The sequence below is a fragment of the Girardinichthys multiradiatus genome, chromosome 14, assembly GCF_021462225.1.
Source record: "Girardinichthys multiradiatus isolate DD_20200921_A chromosome 14, DD_fGirMul_XY1, whole genome shotgun sequence".
In the NCBI taxonomy this organism is placed as follows: Eukaryota; Metazoa; Chordata; class Actinopteri; order Cyprinodontiformes; family Goodeidae; genus Girardinichthys; species Girardinichthys multiradiatus.
In genome coordinates this window covers 44122518-44139875 of record NC_061807.1, presented here as the reverse complement: position 1 = coordinate 44139875, position 17358 = coordinate 44122518, and the positions used below count along the sequence as shown (strand labels likewise).

General features: G+C 40.5%; 1 protein-coding gene across 1 annotated transcript; it reads left to right on the top strand.

Moving 5' to 3' along the window:
• Positions 1-1024: 1024 nt before the first annotated feature.
• sf1 (splicing factor 1) lies at positions 1025-16257 on the top strand. Its single transcript, XM_047385326.1, has 12 exons — positions 1025-1436; positions 2482-2610; positions 4497-4572; positions 9428-9580; positions 11245-11334; positions 11461-11644; positions 11773-11888; positions 11970-12077; positions 12156-12351; positions 12444-12663; positions 14562-14723; positions 15096-16257. The coding sequence occupies exons 1-12, from the start codon at positions 1175-1177 to the stop codon at positions 15425-15427; spliced, it is 2028 nt and encodes a 675-aa protein (XP_047241282.1). The 5' UTR covers positions 1025-1174; the 3' UTR covers positions 15428-16257.
• Positions 16258-17358: the final 1101 nt, after the last annotated feature.

Sequence of the window (17358 nt, the reverse complement as noted above, 5' to 3'; positions counted from 1 at the left end):
GCAAGTTGTGAAGCCTTTTAAAGCAGAGTTAGGTTCTAAAACAATCTCCCAAGCTTTGAACATATCCCACAGCCCTGTTCAATCCATCATCTGAATGTGGAAAGAGGATGGACCAACGGCAGACCTACCAAGATATGGATGTCCATCTAAACTGACAGGCTGGGCAGGGAGAGCATTAATCAGAGAAGCAGCCAAGATGCCCATGGTCATAGAATTTATGAAGGGGGGATTTTCCTTGACTCTACATGCTGACATCTCTTTTGAATGAACATAATATTACTATAGTTAATTAGCTGGGATGTTTTCGTTAGATGAATGAAAGAGTATCAAGAAAGTGATTTCAATCGGTGACACATTTGGTCAAAATGTTTAGAAAATGTCAAACATATTTTCAGACTTTATCCTTCCAGTTTGTTTAAAAAATAAAACAGAATTTGTAATATGATAGGACCCTATAATCCACGGTGATCCCTAAGTGACATTCTGTTATAGTCTAATCTTACTTGTGTATAGTTAGTTTCTTTATCTGCTATTGTGGACATTCGTTTTCAATATTTTTTATTTCGTACTCGTCGTCTTCCGCTTTATCCGGGACCGGGTCGCGGGGGCAGCAGACTCAGCAGAGACACCCAGACGTCCCTGTCCCCAGACACCTCCTCCAGCTCCTCCGTGGGGAGCCCAAGGCGTTCCCAGGCCAGCCGAGAGACATAGTCCCTCCAGCGTGTCCTGGGCCGTCCCCTGAGCCTCCTCCCGGATGATTTCTGCGTGAAATGTGTTATCCTGTAGTATTCCAACACCAGAAAAAATGAAATGAATTGTTTTTAATGTACATAGATACGATTGCAGTGGTCTTCATCACAAACCCCTTTTGTTTCTGTCCCGTTGATTTGTTTTGGTCACAGGATGTATATCTTCTTAAGGAAACAAAAGACAGTTTAGTAAGCCAATGACATCTCAGAATAAAAGAGTTCGACTGGCCAATAGGAATGCGTTTTTTAAGACGCGTCATCCCGGATCGCTTTGTCAAATTCCGTCGGTCGCCATTTTGATTAAAGCATAGGGACAGGTGCTGCAGATAACTCTATTCGAGGTTTACGCAGTTTAAATTAATTTATTCTTGAGAGAACTTGTGGTTAATCGATTCAGAGCCATTTAAACGGGCATTTTATTTGCAATGGCCACTGGAGCGAATGCAACTCCCCTCGGGAAGTTGCACCCCAGTATCGGTGCTAAACGCGGGTTTGAAGCTGGGCCTGGTGCAGGCAACGGGTTGATGCCAACTCCGGCCCCCCCTGCGTCGTTCCCTTCTCTTCAGGGTTACCCGGGTTCCATGCCGAACACAACTTTCTCTCAAGCGCACCAGTTTAATCCCGGGGCCAATTTTTCGTCTCCGGTTCAGCCACAGTCGGCGGCGGGATCCGGGATGGTCAACCCGGGTAAGTCACTGAAACCATGTTAGCCACATGTTCTGGCTCAGGCCCCGCAGGAGGCCCGGCCTTCATGAAATGGAGTCCGCATCGCCTGCTAACGTTGCTTAGCTAAATTTGCAGCCGTGATGTCATTAGGCGGGCCTGTCCTCTTTTACTCGTAAGATGTGCCAACATTAATGCAACGTTTTGTTAACCGCTTAAAACGATTTTCGGTGAGGTAAATGTATTTTAGCGGTATAATGTTTTATATTTAGACGTCATGACCCGGAAGTTAGCATCAATACGGTACATTTAGTAAAGAACTATTTGACGTATTTAAAGGATTCTGGACTGCGTTTGATCAGAATAAACAATTCAATTTGAAATGCCATTAAAAGAACCTTGAAATGACACCAAGATCATGTATTTAGGATAGAAATGAACACCGTTACAGCATTCTAGAAGCTAAAAGTATGTTCTGTTTATATTGAAGCTGGTGAGAAGCTTTGACCCAAAATTACCAAAGCTGACATAGTTCAAACCTTGATAAGTGCTTTTTATCGTTCAGAAAATAGTTTTTGAATTTTAAGCTTGTTCAGTAGTTGGAATACATGCTATTTGTCTTATAACCGTCCTTCTGTTGTAGAATATTTTTACCAGTATAAACAGCAGTGCAGAATAACGAGACACTCTGTTTATGTCGCTTATATATGTAAGCAACATGCGCATTATTGTTAGATTTTGAAATAAGATGAAAAAAATGTTTCCATTTTCTTTTTTTTTGCATTGGACCACATAATCCTCTCGTAGAATTTTAACACGTTAACAAACTGTACAGTTTCACAAAATTCTGCTCATCTTTAGGTAAATCAAATGCGTTTTTTTTTTTTTACTCTGTTTTTCACTTGTTTAAAGAATCCTGATTTCTTAAAGGCCCGTTTCTTATTTTGTGACTGTGCTTTTGACATGTTTTGGGTTCCTTTAGGGTTCTCCTGATAAAAGTACAGAGTGTCAAAATTAATCCTGCCCTTTAACGCTTTATTGTTTGTCTTATTGGGATTTATTTTGATAGACTTTGGCCAAAAGAAAAGGAAAAAGAGTCGATGGAGTAGTGAGACCCCTGATCAGAAGACGGTCATACCGGGAATGCCCACCGTCATTCCCCCTGGACTCACCCGAGATCAGGAGAGAGCTTATATAGGTAAATGATCATTCTCTTCTGTCAAAGATTGCCGTAAATGGTATTTGTCTTATGCTTCGTTAATTTTATTTAAGGTTGTTGTTTTCTGATGTCACAAATCTTTTACTTCTTGTTTGCGGAGTTCCCAACAGCTGGAGTGTTCTAAGATGCCCTAACTAAGAACTTAAATTCAAATTTTAAAGTGATAAATATATCCTTGTTCTATTCACTAAAGTGGTACATTTAAGTCTGCTGCAGCTGTTGAGACAAGGCAAAAAATCCTAATGAGCAATAATTCTCTGTTGATGTAAGATGTTCTGCTTATTTCTCTGCAAGTGGTTCTTCTGTGCTCTGTAGCCTTATGGTTTGCATACCACTGGACACCCATTAACAAGAGTTTGTGATGGCACATAAAAGCTACTGCCTGATCTGAACAGTCCGCCACCCCCCTCCCCACTGCCACACACAGCACATCATCATCACTGCCCCATGCATGGAGCTAAATCAGCAGTCTGTGGTCCAGTTATTGGCTTTAAGGAACATGGAATGTGTGCAGTGTTGAACCCCGAACCAGTTTGTACTCTAAACAAATGATTAACATCATTGATATTTGGAGAAAGTAAATATAAGAAGGCTGAACAAAAATGAAAGATGAGACTATTTGTTTATATTGAATCACGTCAGTGTTGACCAAATTTATTGAAATCGATAACAGGGTTCTCACCAGGAATTTTTATGAGGAGCGTGTCAATGGGGGGGGGGGCAGAAACGTTTGTCTGCTGCTGGCCCGTCATAATATGACACCGTTTATACCCACCCTTCAAAGCTGACATGAATTTAGAAAGTTTTACCGTTAGCGGTCGCACAGGATCATAGGGTGAAAGGAAGTGGGAGGAGATGTGCTACAGCCGACATAAAAACAACACGGAGGGAGCCCAGATGTCTGATGCGCTCATAAAAAATTAACGTATCAGCCTAATTTCAGCGTAGCGGGCCGCTACGCTGAAATGCCCTCTTGTTTAAAAGAAATCAAACGGGTCCCTTTGTCTGTAACTAACATCAATATTGACTTTGTCCTCTCTTTATTAATGGTTGTTCTTCATTGGTATGTAAACATCCATTTGTATCCACCCCTCCTTGTCACACTTAGTTTTGTTTGCTCATTAAGTAGATCCCCTAAAACAAGAGTTTCAGAATGAAATTGTTGTGAACAGCAAGCTGCAGGAACTGTATCCACCTCATTAACTCAGAGTAATCGTTTAAATGATTAATGAATCTGTGTTCAAGGGGATACTCCTTTACGTTTCTCATAATGTGCATGAAATGTCTGATCTATTCTTTTCTTCATTGCCTCCTGAATACGAGATTTGTCTTTGTGTCACAGCAGCCCCTCAGTGTTAGATCTGTGGAGTGCCAAAAGTAACTGTAATCACCTGTTTTGTTATTGAAACTTGCAAAACAAATTGACCAAGTTCGTCCTTAAAATGCCTAAGCCTTTAAACAGAGTGAACCTGTTCTCATGGAAGGCAACCTCAGCCTTGTTTGAAGTATTGATGAGATGGCGGGCATTTTTAGGAATCATGGTTTCATCACTGACATGTTCTCATGCTTAATCGTTGTCGATGAAAAGGTTGGTTGTCTGTAACCCTAATTGAAATGACCTCGCAGGCATATTCATTGTGATTACAATGTGTGAGTAGCACCAGAAAGAACTCCAGGTTTCTGCTTTAGTCTTACCAGATGTTTATTTGATCTCCCTTTTTGTTTAACAGACTCACCAATTGTCTTTACTGCAGTAGTGATTGAGACTTTGCTCTCTGAAGTGCTGAGCGATTTCTCTCTGATGTTGCTGTGGTAACCACATTTTTCTCCATCCTTGTTTTCTTTCCTAACCTGAATTCTTCCAGTCCAACTGCAGATTGAAGACCTGACTCGTAAACTGCGTACAGGAGACCTGGGAATCCCTGTTAACCCTGAGGACAGGTTGGAAAAGATTAAACCCTCGAACAGTAACACTTTCTCTACCTTCTTGCCTATTTGGAAGACTAATGTTTGATTTTTCACTATAAATGTTGTTCGTTTTATTTTATATTAGCGTTGGCTTAAAAGGTGTTGAGTCTAGTTATCTCTCTCCTCAGTAACAGTGTTTAGAAAAATGGAGGTATTGATTTGTTTGAGAGCTCAGGTCCAAAAAGGTGATAGATGTTTTAAATAATTTTGAGCAACAAAGAATAGAATTGTTCTTGTAACGACTATTACAAGATTTAAAAAAAAAAACCAAACTAATCATTTTTATCAATGGGTTAAGGTCTAAAGTAAGATGGCCATAAAATTTAATGTGAAATCTCTTAAACGTTCATGGTTATGGATGTGAATAAAGCTAAAAATGAAGTTTGTCTATTTCCTAAAGACTGAATGCAGATTTTAGGTTTAAATCCAGTGTTGCCTGGAGGGAAAAAAACATCATGACATGTCGTCATGGAAATGAGATATACAGTGGAACCTCTGAATACAAACTGAAGTGGAGCATGCACTTGTATCTTAAAACAATTGTATGGGAATTTGATTTCCTGTTGAAAACAATGGAAATTAAAATGATTGATTCTGACCCTTAGCCCTGCCAAATAGTCCTGCATCATAACATTGTTAGAAGTATTGCATCAGGCAAAATGATTAAACTATAAAGACAATTAAAATGGTTTCTCTGCAACACCTGCCTGTCTGACATGAAGTTGGTTAAGAGGTGGGCTATCATTGTGAAATGAGGAACAAGCACTATATTATTGTAACTTAAGGTAGGATATAATTGGGAGTTCTCCATAAAGTCCATAGTGCAACACACAAAAATTGCAGGGATTGCTTGCATAACCGCATAGAAGTGCAGCTGCATTTGGATCACTGTCAGTGACTTGCAGTTAAAATCAGTCTGTACAACAAGTTGCACTTTTTCGAACATTGCACACACCTCTGGAGTTGACCACATGGACTATTCCAGTCTTTGTGTGGCAAACCCAGGACAAGTGGGGACAGATGTAGCAGCAACATGTGGAGTGTATTCTAGGAGGTGTGCATGTAGGGCTCCCACTATTGATCCACCCTGCAGAAGACCCTCTAAACAGTTTTATTTGGAGGAAAAGTTAGTATTAGGAGTTTCCATTGTATAACCTAAGGCTATTTAGTATTTAAAAATCCTTATTATCGTAGGAAAACACTAAGTTTAGTTCACTTCCTGTTGTGGCCTGATAAGCAGTTGTGGGGGTGGCATGAGGTGTGAGTAGGGCTACATTAGTTTCTCAATATGAAGAACCTCAAATGCTTTACTTTATCACTACATGCACTTAAGGAAGTTGTAGGGAACAGGATTTTCTCCATGGGAGGGCTTTTAATGTGGCTATGGCATCATAGAAGTGCATAAAGTTAGTCAACATTCCAGTTTTTAGATGCTTTTACATTATATTTTAGGCAAGTTTTAACAAGATTTAATGGACAATGGTTGGTCAGTAGAAACACTTTCAGTGATGTTGGCCAAGGCATTAGGAGCAATAGTAAAACAAATGAACAGGAAAATTGCTGAAGTTGGCATCTGATTTGTTGCCTTTGAGCAGCAAAAGTAAAGGGTCATTTCACTTCTAAAGGAATCTGCACAACCTTTGATCAGCTTTAGTTCAATATCAAAAATACTTGGACTGGTCCAAACCAAACGGAATTACTCCATAGTAAATTTATGAAAACGCAAAGAGTGCTTGCTTGCTGTTGAATAATCAAGCCTATGTTTGAATCAGTGTTTTTGCAGCTTTCTTGCTTGACCCCAAATACTACTGAAATAATCCATTTTGTGATTTACAAACTATTTAAAAGAATTTCTTCCTGGTAGAATAAAACAATTTTTAGGTTTGACCCATGTGTTTTATGTTTTGAATTGGACATGATCAAAGATTCCTAACAATTGTAAAAAGCACTTTACTGCAGTGGCTGTTAAAGCGTGTAGAGATTTTACTGTGAGGAATTTATATTTAAAATATTAAACATTCAAATATATTCCAGGACAGAAACAGAAGTTGGGCTCACAGGAAGCAAGTTGGGCTGAAGAAATGATTTTAAAAAACATATTGACAGATTAGTTAACTACCAAAAATAGCCCTAGAGGTGAGTGGTTCGTGCCAACAGACACCATCTGTGATGTCCTATAATGATCCTGTTTAACCCATTTATTTACAGTGAAGTAAAAAGTGAAGTTGTTCAAACATCACTGTCATTGGTTTTTTTACAGGCTTACATTTCTGTCAGTTATTCTGGCCAAATACATTTATCAAGGTTTCATTTTTACTACTTATTTTACAGTGTAAGGTTATTTCTAATGGGCTGCTACCCACCATGATCTTCAGTGTAAATCTGACCACAGATTTCGCTGGCAATGACAGTGCAAATGTAACAGAAGTATAAATGTTTCTTAAACCGTTTGCATGAATGGCTTTCAACTTCTTTGAGATGAATCCTTTTAAGAAAACACCAGTTCTGGTCGTGATTCGGCTCAATTTGGCCATTTTTCTGGAAGCTGAAGCTATCTGTTTATATAAAAAATGTAAATGATCTAATACAGGTAAGACATTAACAATTCATAACCTCTCAAGAGAACCTCCTACTGATAAAACAAACCTCGCTCACTGTAATAGCCACTGCAAAAAGAACATGTTAAAGTCCCTGAGCCCAGTTTTAAAGTGGTTTGGCTACAGAAAAATAAAGGAAAAATAGTTTCAAAACAAACGTTTCTGAGATAACATAGATTTATAGAATTCAGTCTTCTGGAAAGAGATAGAGAAGTCTGTAGGTTCAAAACAATTTCATGCTGTGAGGCATTAAACTAAGGCAGCGTGGGAAAAACATGGGAAAGACTGTGAAACCTAGAATGCATATCTCTGCCTTTGTAACAGAGGCTGGAAATGAACCCCACGTGACATTTATTCAGCTTTTGGGCAACTTATTAAACTTGAACAAAAATGGAAACGTCCCCGAAATCCAACATTTATACCTGAAAATTATAAATAATTGTCACTGAAAGTAGGCCTGAGAAATTGGAAAGTTCCTTCTTTGTTGCGTGAATTACCAACCTGTTTAAAAGGGATTCTATTTTTTTCTAACCTTTATGTTTTAAACTTAACCAGGAGGAAATTAGTTGAAAACAACTACCATACGGTTCAGCTGCAAGTATTGAAGCATGTTTTATCTGTTTCATTTCTGGGTTTTATAAAACTATCATCATTAAAACTAATTAGTGTCAGATCAGATAAAATGGTTTGAAATATTACCACCTTTTTATTTTACATTTTTACTTGATGGTGGAGTGTTTTGCTTCAGATTTGGCCACAGCGTTACTGTTTGACCCTCCTGGTGTTTTCTGCTTTATGGTGCTATGTAAACCTACTGCAGTGTGCTACATGTGTAAATGGTTTCTGTTAAACAGGACTTTGGCAGAAAGCTTATTGAATTTAACATCTTTTAGGGTAAATTTGGGCTTATTTGGCTTTTTAGAAACATTAACCTTTTGACTTTTTATTTAAAATGCTGAAATTTTTATTTTTTATTTTTTACATTTTTTTTGTCAGTGTTTTGAGTTCATAGCAAGTAGGATACTTTATAACCACAGAGCAGTGAGTAAAATCAAAAACTAATAATTTGTCGCTGGTCATCTCAGTTTTTTTCCCATCATGCACCTTTAAACAGTTTCATGCAGTGAAGGAGGCTTCATTCCACTTTTCCCTCTCAACTCTTGAGATCTGGAAGAAAACAGCCAGACTTGTATTTGTTTTAGAAGTGGTCAGCCTTAACTTAGGGTCATAAGAATCTGTTTTTGCAGGAAGTGGCTAACCCTCAGTGTGTCCACTTGACCTCTGCTAGTTAAAGTCACTTGAACTTGCACACTGTGTTAGCTTCTCGGACATTTCCACAGCATCCATAATATAAGAAGAACTGCAGCTCTCCTATGAATCATCCCCTTGTCTAATGTAAGAGAAACGGCTCGGGAGATGTTACAGGTCGTCACCGTTGGAAGTTTGAAGTTGAAAGGAAAAACTTTTTTCCCCAACTCTTCACATGGACACAAAAGTTGCTCTCTTTTAGGAGAGCATAGGAACATGTGGATATCTAATCCTAATTCCTTTTCTCTAACCCAAATTACCCCACGTCAATCTAACTCTTTTTCAAGCGCAGGGCCTTCTTAACACACCAACACAGGTTTTCAGCAGCCAAGGAGAGGTACGGCCCTCCACCACCACGTCAGCACCAAGCACCTGTCAAAGCCAGCGCCTCTCCCTAGGATTACAAATTTTGCTTTGTTTTTTTTTTTTTTTACCTTCATCTGTATTTTACTGTAGGCCAAAAATCCTGTATGCAGGTGTAGTTATGACCTACTTTATATATTTAAGATGCAGCACCACTCTAAAGTTTGGGCAAACCTACCCATTCGTTTGGAATGGGTGTGTCTGGACTTGAAACTGGTTCTGCTTTTATTTATTACTTATTTTTTATTCTCTCTTCTTTTGATGCCCCTCCATTTTACTGGGTTAATTACCTCTAAACACGTTTGGTAGCTGCCTCCTTACCCTGAATTGTATGACCGACTGGACTCTTAACCTTTTACTTGCCGGTGCATACTTCCTTGAGATTAGTTTTGCTTTTGCACCGACCATGAGTCCAGATAAATCTATTAAGATGCAAATTGTCACAACTTGTACTAGGTCATAGTCAGCTTTAGGGAGCCTGTATGGTTGTAGATTGTTGTACTTCAGCTTCTAGAAAGGTGTCATTGTGGTGTGTCTTGTATTTTGTCTGCCTCTTCTAGGTCTCCCTCCCCAGAGCCTATCTACAACAGCGAGGGCAAAAGGCTGAACACCCGTGAGTATCGTACTCGGAAGAAGATTGAGGAGGAGCGCCACTCCCTTATCACAGAAATGATTGCTCTCAACCCTGACTTCAAGCCTCCAGCAGATTACAAGTATGTAATGTAATCCCACTCACATTCCTATGGAACATTTTGAATTGGAGAAAAGTGAGTTTGGCAACATGCAGGTTCTACATGTACATTAAAGTCACTGTAGATCCTCTTAGACCTCTTTCAGATGTTTTGCTCAATAAAATGCAGACCTGCATTTTTTGGGTTTTCTGTGAATAATTGTGGAAGTAGAGCATCAACATATTGCTTTTAGAAAAATATATGAGCAACTCCTTGGTTTTATAGAGCTGCCAGCAGCAGCTATTCTCATTAACTTAATTACCATACCAACCACACAGTAATATCTAGGTGTTTTGGTGCTGACTGTGAACTGCTGCCTAACGTGGGATTTGAATTAAACAAATTCTTGGATAAGAGCCACTCTAGAGATGCAGTGATCAATGATTCTGTGCCCGGTTTTAGATCTGCTTTTACCAATTTTTATGGACAAACTGAACCTTGTGCCGTCTTAGTCAAATACACATTTTTCTCATTTAAAAAGTATTCTCTGCATCACTGAAAACCTAAAACTGAGATATCTATAGAAACAAAATCCAACTAAAAAGATTTACAGGACAGGCTATAGCTGAACATCACAACTCAAAATATATAAATGTATTTGTTTTTTTTTCAACAAGGATCATTCAAAATATAAGCCTTTGTCATACGTAATATTTGAGATGAAAAGGTGTTTGTGTCTGGATGATTCAGTTACATTTAATTAGGTATAGAGAACCCCGTTTCTGGGATAAGTGATAAATTATTTATATTGGGAACAGCAGCAGCTCTGCGTGTAAAGCAGTTACACAATCAAGCAGCACATCATTTCTAGACTAAGGTAACGGGGCTACACATCTTACATTAGTGATTAGCACAGTTAATGTTGGCATCTGTTTCTGTGTATTCTCTCTAGAATAAGTAGAACTTTAGCTTAACTGTGAGATTTTCAAAAGGCTACTAGCATTTTCTAGTCCAACACATCTCATAACGTAAAAATCAGCTTTCTGTTGTCTGCTGAAGGTCTTGCCTTCTCTTTAACTCTAATACTGAAAATAGCTGAATGTTCTTCCCTCTGTAACAACTTCCACATTGAAGCATGTTTATGTGATCTGGTAGCACTTGGGCATGGTACTGACGCAGATCAGAAGAGGTTTAGGTTTTTGTTTTCTGGCAGTCTTATTACAGGCATGCCAGGTGTAATATTGGCTCTAAACAGCTGTTGTACTCTAAACGAACACCTGGATCAGATGTGCACAGCTCATTTTCCCATAGGACCCCATTAGGAGCAGGAACTGTTGTTGGGAGCCGAACTCACTGGTGCCAATAATAGACTTCATGAAAACTACCAGTAATGGTCAATGTTGTCTGTGTAGGAAAAATCTGAAAGTTATATTGTGCCCCTGATGCTGATCCTTGTTATTTAACAGTTATTTGTTATATAGTCCCATCCCAATACTTTATTAAGATGCAGCAAAATGGAACACCACGTTTAAGTTGCATTCTGTGCCGACCAAACCTAAATAAAAGGTTTTCATGTTTCAGAAAATGTACCTTTTTAAGTGTCAAAAAGTTTGTCAGCTGCACACCTCTCCCAGAAAGCCTGCCACAATGATGTGAAAACTCAATTCCATTTCTCGCAATAAATGTTTTCCATGTGTGCCCATCAGGCCTCCAGCCACTAGAGTAAGCGACAAAGTTATGATCCCCCAAGACGAATACCCTGAAATCAACTTTGTCGGTCTGCTAATTGGACCACGGTAAGTTGGACCTGATTGGTTGGTGTTGCTTGCTTCAGATACCTTTATCCAAATGCTTAAAACCGCTCCGTATGAGTGAAGTAAAATAACAGTCTTGTAGATTCTGATGATGTGCTCTGGTTTTAGTGGTAACACACTGAAAAACATTGAGAAAGAATGCTGTGCTAAGATCATGATCAGAGGAAAAGGTTCTGTGAAAGAAGGAAAAGTTGGCCGCAAAGATGGACAGATGTTACCTGGTGAAGACGAGCCCCTGCACGCCCTGGTGACTGCTAACACCATGGAGAACGTCAAGAAGGCTGTGGAACAGGTTAGATCTTCTGATCATCACGTTAATTTATTGGGGACAGAAACTGCAACAAGGTCAAAGACCTTTGGCATCCATTTTTGTCAGTATTTTTGAACTGTTTGCATTAATTAACAGAAATGTGTCCATAGATTCGCAACATCCTGAAGCAAGGCATCGAAACCCCAGAAGATCAGAATGATCTACGGAAGATGCAGCTAAGGGAGCTGGCCAGACTCAACGGGACACTGAGGGAAGATGATAACAGGTCTGGTTGATGGTTGTCACACCCATACAAGCCTTTTTCTGTTTGGTTTAGCATCTCTGAAGAAAATGTCCATGTTTGTAGGATCCTTCGTCCTTGGCAGAACTCTGAGCCACGCAGCATCACCAACACCACCCTCTGTACCAAATGTGGTGGAGCTGGTCATATTTCTTCTGACTGCAAATACACCAGGTAATAGTCAAGACAGTGGTGCATTTTGTTTATACTATTTGCAGATGTTTTAACAGTGTTTCTCATTTGGTCGGGCAGTACCTTTGCAACCCAGAGAGCAACAGGTGGTGAACCCCCTCAGTCAGCCCAGGACAAAGCTCGAATGGATAAGGAATATCTGTCCCTCATGGCTGAGCTGGGGGAGGCCCCTGTGCCAACTTCTGGAGGAGCCCACTCCAGCACTGCGACAGGAGCTCCCCGGGCCTCTGGACCAAACAATAACCAGCAGCTTTCGGTTAGTTTAGGACACACGTTCACACTTGTATATCCTCAGTGAATTTTATTACATTGACATAGAACTTTTTTTTATTTTTTTCTTCTCCACAGAACCGGCCTCCTTGGATGAGCTCTGGTCCTACTGAGAACAGGAGTTTCCCTGGGATGGGAGGGCCTACTGGGCCTGGAGGCCCTCAAAACTTCCCACCCCCTATGCCCAGCATGGGAGGACCACCTATGCCCCCTAACCCTAATGGCCTACCTCCACCTTGGATGCAGCCCCCTCCACCTCCAATGGGCCAGGGACCTGGACCTCATGGACACCCGATGGGTAAGAACTGACCCAAGCTAGATTTAGGACAGCCTTTTAGGTTTTGTTTGTTTAGCATCATCTTCTGCATTAGTTTCTTTGTTGTGATGGCATTTTGTTATAGTAATTTAAAGTTGACTAACTGTTAAAGTAACAGTCACAACATTTCCATTAGTATTTGTGTTGATTGAAATCCTTCCACCAGTCAGGTTTTATATCTGCCAAACAGATTAGACTGGTGAGCCCTTACATAATGACCTGCTTTCTGTCTCTTGTTCACCTCCAGTAGGACCACTGAGGTGACGTATAATGGGAGGGAGGGGTCAGAATAAAGATTAAAAACCAAAATCACAATTACTTAGGATTTTTGTGCAACGCAGTTCTATCCTGATCATTTTTGTTGAATTAGAGCTGGAGAACTGAATTTGTTCTGTCTTGTAAGATACAAACTTAAATTCTGGAATGTGTCCCTACAGGCATTTATTAGTCAAACTCTAGTAAAACAGTTCCCTCCTGCAGTTTTATTTTTCAAGCTTTAAGGATTCTAAGCATTATAGGAACTGTGCAACTACGGTGGCCCCGAGGTTTCAGGCCAAATACAAAAGTCAAAACAAAAACACAAGCCACAATGGAAGTGACCTGCAGTGGAAGTAAAACTACCTGTTAAACCCAAATCTGTGACCATCACAATCTCTAGCTGTCTAAATTCAGAAGGACCATTCTACCCCACATACTCAGCGGCCACTTTTTCCCCTTTTCCACTGGCTCGGTTAGGCCAGCCTGGAACAGCTCCGCACGCCTCTGCACGTTGTGTTGCATTTCCACAGACCCGCTTTCGCTCCGCTGAAGGGAACACCTCCTGGAGGCGTGGCTTTAAAGCATCATGTGTCGTGCTCCATAACTGCGAATGAAACATCCAACCGCCCGTGTAAAGAAGAAAAGACCGAAACGCGTTATAAAAACAAGAAGTAACACGTCTATTGCCAGGGAATTAAATCTGTTGACTGCATTGACAATCAGATTTGATGAGTAGGATTTTGACATCCATTTTATTATTATTATCAAAGATCTCACTTTCCCTTTAAGAGACTTAGAAATAAAATGGGACCTAATTCAAATCTTTCCAATAGTTGACTGCAATATTCAGTCTCCTATGATCGCCAAAAAAGCTTGCACCTCGTCGTTGCTCCAAGGAGCGACTTTTCCGGCCAACTGTGCGGACTCCATCATATGTTTCTCTCACTCGCTCGAATGCATGTTTGAATCAAGGGCCAAATCAAGCCAGTGGAAAAGGGCATTTCCTAGGTGCACATTACTAGTACTGAGTTAAACCCTCTTTTGCCTTCAGGACTTATTTGTTTCTCCAAACCATAGCTTTATCTAGATGATTTAAAGATTTTGGTTCTATTAACACAACATCACACAGTTGCTGCAGATTTGTCATGTGATAGAGATGATGATTTCTTCCTGTTCAACGACATCCTAAAGGTGCTATATATGGCCTTTTCCACCAAACAGGTTCCAGTGCTTATTGGTCCAAGCACATAAGAAGCACCAGTTTGAGTTCCTGCTGCCCAAACTCGGGTCCTAGCATGAATTAAACAGTGTTATCTCAGCACCAGTTAGCTACCAGGCCAGATGAAAGAGCTGATGTTTTTTTTTTTTTTTTGGTCAAGTCAAGCAGCCAATCAAAACACTGAGTGCCTTGTTTAAAACTGCTGAGATTAGTTTTGGATCAGTTTAAAACATTTAAACAGCTTTAAACATATAAACACATTACCACTCTCAGCTAAACTACAGTGTTGGTTTTGGTTGAAAGGTTTGCCATAGAACATGAGCTTTTGGAATTCAAACTATTAAATGTAATAAAGGATTTCCTTAAAAGCACCTTTAATTAGGAGTTTTTGTTTTCCATTTAGGTCTGCTCCCACCTCCAATGGGTATAATGCCACCCCCACCGCCTCCCCCTGGCAACCAGCCCCCTCTTCCTTCTGCTCCCCTGCCACCATGGCAACAGCAGGCTCCACCCCCACCTCCTACCAGCAGCATGGGAACCAGTACACCACTACCTTGGCAACAGAGTAAGAGTTTACACACCTTTATCCTGAATTCATGGCCATTAATATCCTGTACAATTCTATACAAATGTTTAATGTCACTGTTCACGTTAGGGCTTATTATGTAAACTTCTCTTTAATAGACAGGTATGCTTGGATTATTGTTCAAAATGGAAGTGCACAAGTTGAATTAGTATTTTACATGTTGTAAATAACATTCTTATTAACATCTGAGTTTATGTCTGATCAGAGTACAGGCAGCTAACCAGTCAATATTTATGTAGGTAGTTGATTTTCTAAACTTGGTGCCAGTCTGTGAGCAGCAGATTGCATGTGGAACTACAGGAGTTCAAACAGTTCTCTTGTGTGATGTAACTCTGTCCAACGTTTTTGCAGATACCACCACGACCTCCAGCCCTGGCTCCGGAAGCCTGCCTCCATGGCAGCAGCCCCAACAGCCTGCAGTATCTGCAGCCCAGCCACCACTACCCATGGGAACCCAATCCATGGTACCACCTCCGCCTGGAGTGCAGCCCCCGCTGCCCCCTGGAGCCCCCCCACCGCCACCCCCTCCACCTCCAGGCTCAACCGGCATGATGTATGCCCCACCGCCACCACCACCACCCATGGACCCTTCTAACTTTGTCACCATGATGGGCATGGGGGTACCTGGCATGCCACCATTCGGCATGCCTCCTGCTCCCCCTCCACCTCCTCCACAGAACTAATCCTACCACAGAAAAGTAGTTTTCACACCCTCTGCAGAACATTACACACCAGCTACCAACTGACTGATGCTTCATCCTGAGCACCCGAGTACGCAAAGGAAAAATGTATGAGCAGTGCTCTAATTTTATTGATCATCTGTTTTGTTGCTGAAACAACACAAAGTACTGTTCATACAGATTGTAAAGTTGTGGACCTTAGTTTTTTCCCTGTTTAAAGTTTTGGTTGACATGTGAGTTTTTGTATGGATGTGAACACTGTTTTCACCAAGCATTCGTGTCAAAGATGCTACTGTTAGTCCTGTTGTTTCTATACGGAATTCATCGACGACTCGGTTCAGTTTAATTTCTGCTCAAACATCTCCTCAGCTTCTTCTGGTTTTGACCTGTTGAAGCTAAACTTGCATGGTTCACCTGAGACGACTCATACTCTTGGAAGTGACAAGTTTATATTTCTGTCCTGGCTTTGAGCTAAATAAGATAAATATTTTTGTATTAAGTGAAGTGTATGTTCTGTAAACCATTTGTAGTTCTGAGAAGGAAAGCCCAGGGTTTTTTATGTTTGGTTCCTTTCAAGCCTCCAAGACAGTCAGCTATAGGGTCCTGCTAACGTCTCACTAGCAAAAGAAACGTTTGAGGATGTTCTTGGGTTCAGCACCTCTGTGCTCCAAGGACAATGGTCATATGTGTTTTGTTGCTTCTGCAAAGAACTGAAAAAAAATGTCCCTCAGGCTTTTGGAGGAAATGTTTTCTTTGTTTCTGGCATAACTCTTTGTTTTAAATGAAAACTTGTTGAAATCCTGCTTGGTTTAGTAATAAACTTATCAAAGTCACCTTTCTGTGCCTCCTGGTTTCTTTCATCCATGTAAGGTCCTTTATTTGCTTGCCAAGGACTTTTTCCCCCTCCTAAGGATCTCTTGGCTGCCTGTCCAAATGTTATGTAATGTGGTCTGTTGCTTCCTTTCACAACACTTTTTTTTTTTCGCCTTTTCCCTTTCAGATGTCGCCAGAGCAAGTCGCCTGTCTCTATCTAACCCTGTCTTCTGCATCATCTCTCACACACACCATCTTCATGTCTTCTTTCCCTCCAGAAATGTCCTCTTTAGTCTTCCTTTTAGGCCTGGCCGTTCCAGCCTCAGCAGCCTTCTACCGATGTATTCACCATCTTTAACTCCCATAATGTGGTCATTAAAGTTGATTGTGATTCATCTCTACCCCCTCCTGTCTCTAAACCATACAACATCGCTGGTCACACCACTGTCTTGTACACAGTCGCGCTGGTGCTTTTATCACACAACACACCTGACACTTTTCTCCACTCATTCCATCCTGCTTAGACATGTTTCTTCACCACCTTCCTTTGGAATGAAACCATACTGCTGCTTAAAGATATTAACTTCTGACCTCAGTCTAGCTTCCACTACTCTTTCCCATAACTTTATTGTATGACAGATCAACTTTATTCCTTTGTAATTGCCACAATTCTGCACAACTCATTTGTTGAAAATTTGTTTCAGCACTCTTCACCTTTCCTCAGTCACATTCTTGCTCTTTAAGATCTCATTGAACAGCCTAGTCAAAACCTCTTCTGCTGTCTCTCCTAGATATGTCCATACCCCCACAGGGATATGAGGACCAACTGCCTTTCCACTCTTCATCTTTTTCAATGCCTTCCTTCATTTTTTGTGATCTTTGCTACTTCCTGATCCACAATGGTTGCTACTTCTGCTCTTTGTTCTCATTTTCCTCATTTATCAACTCTTGGAAGTATTTCTTCAATCTTTCTATCACTCTTGCTGCACCTGTCAGTACATTTCCATATTGATCCTTAATCACCCTAACCTGCTGAACATCCATCCCATCTCTTTTTCTCTGCCTCGCCAACCTGTAGAAATCAAACTGGCTTGTATAATTACTAATGAAAGTATAGGGTA

Coding starts and splice junctions, on each gene's coding strand:
- sf1 (XM_047385326.1), top strand. CDS start 1,175: ATGGCCACTGGAGCGAATGCAACTCCCCTCGGGAAGTTGCACCCCAGT. Junction 2,611..4,496: donor TCAGGAGAGAGCTTATATAG/GTAAATGATCAT, acceptor GAATTCTTCCAG/TCCAACTGCAGATTGAAGAC. Junction 12,078..12,155: donor TCTGACTGCAAATACACCAG/GTAATAGTCAAG, acceptor TTGGTCGGGCAG/TACCTTTGCAACCCAGAGAG.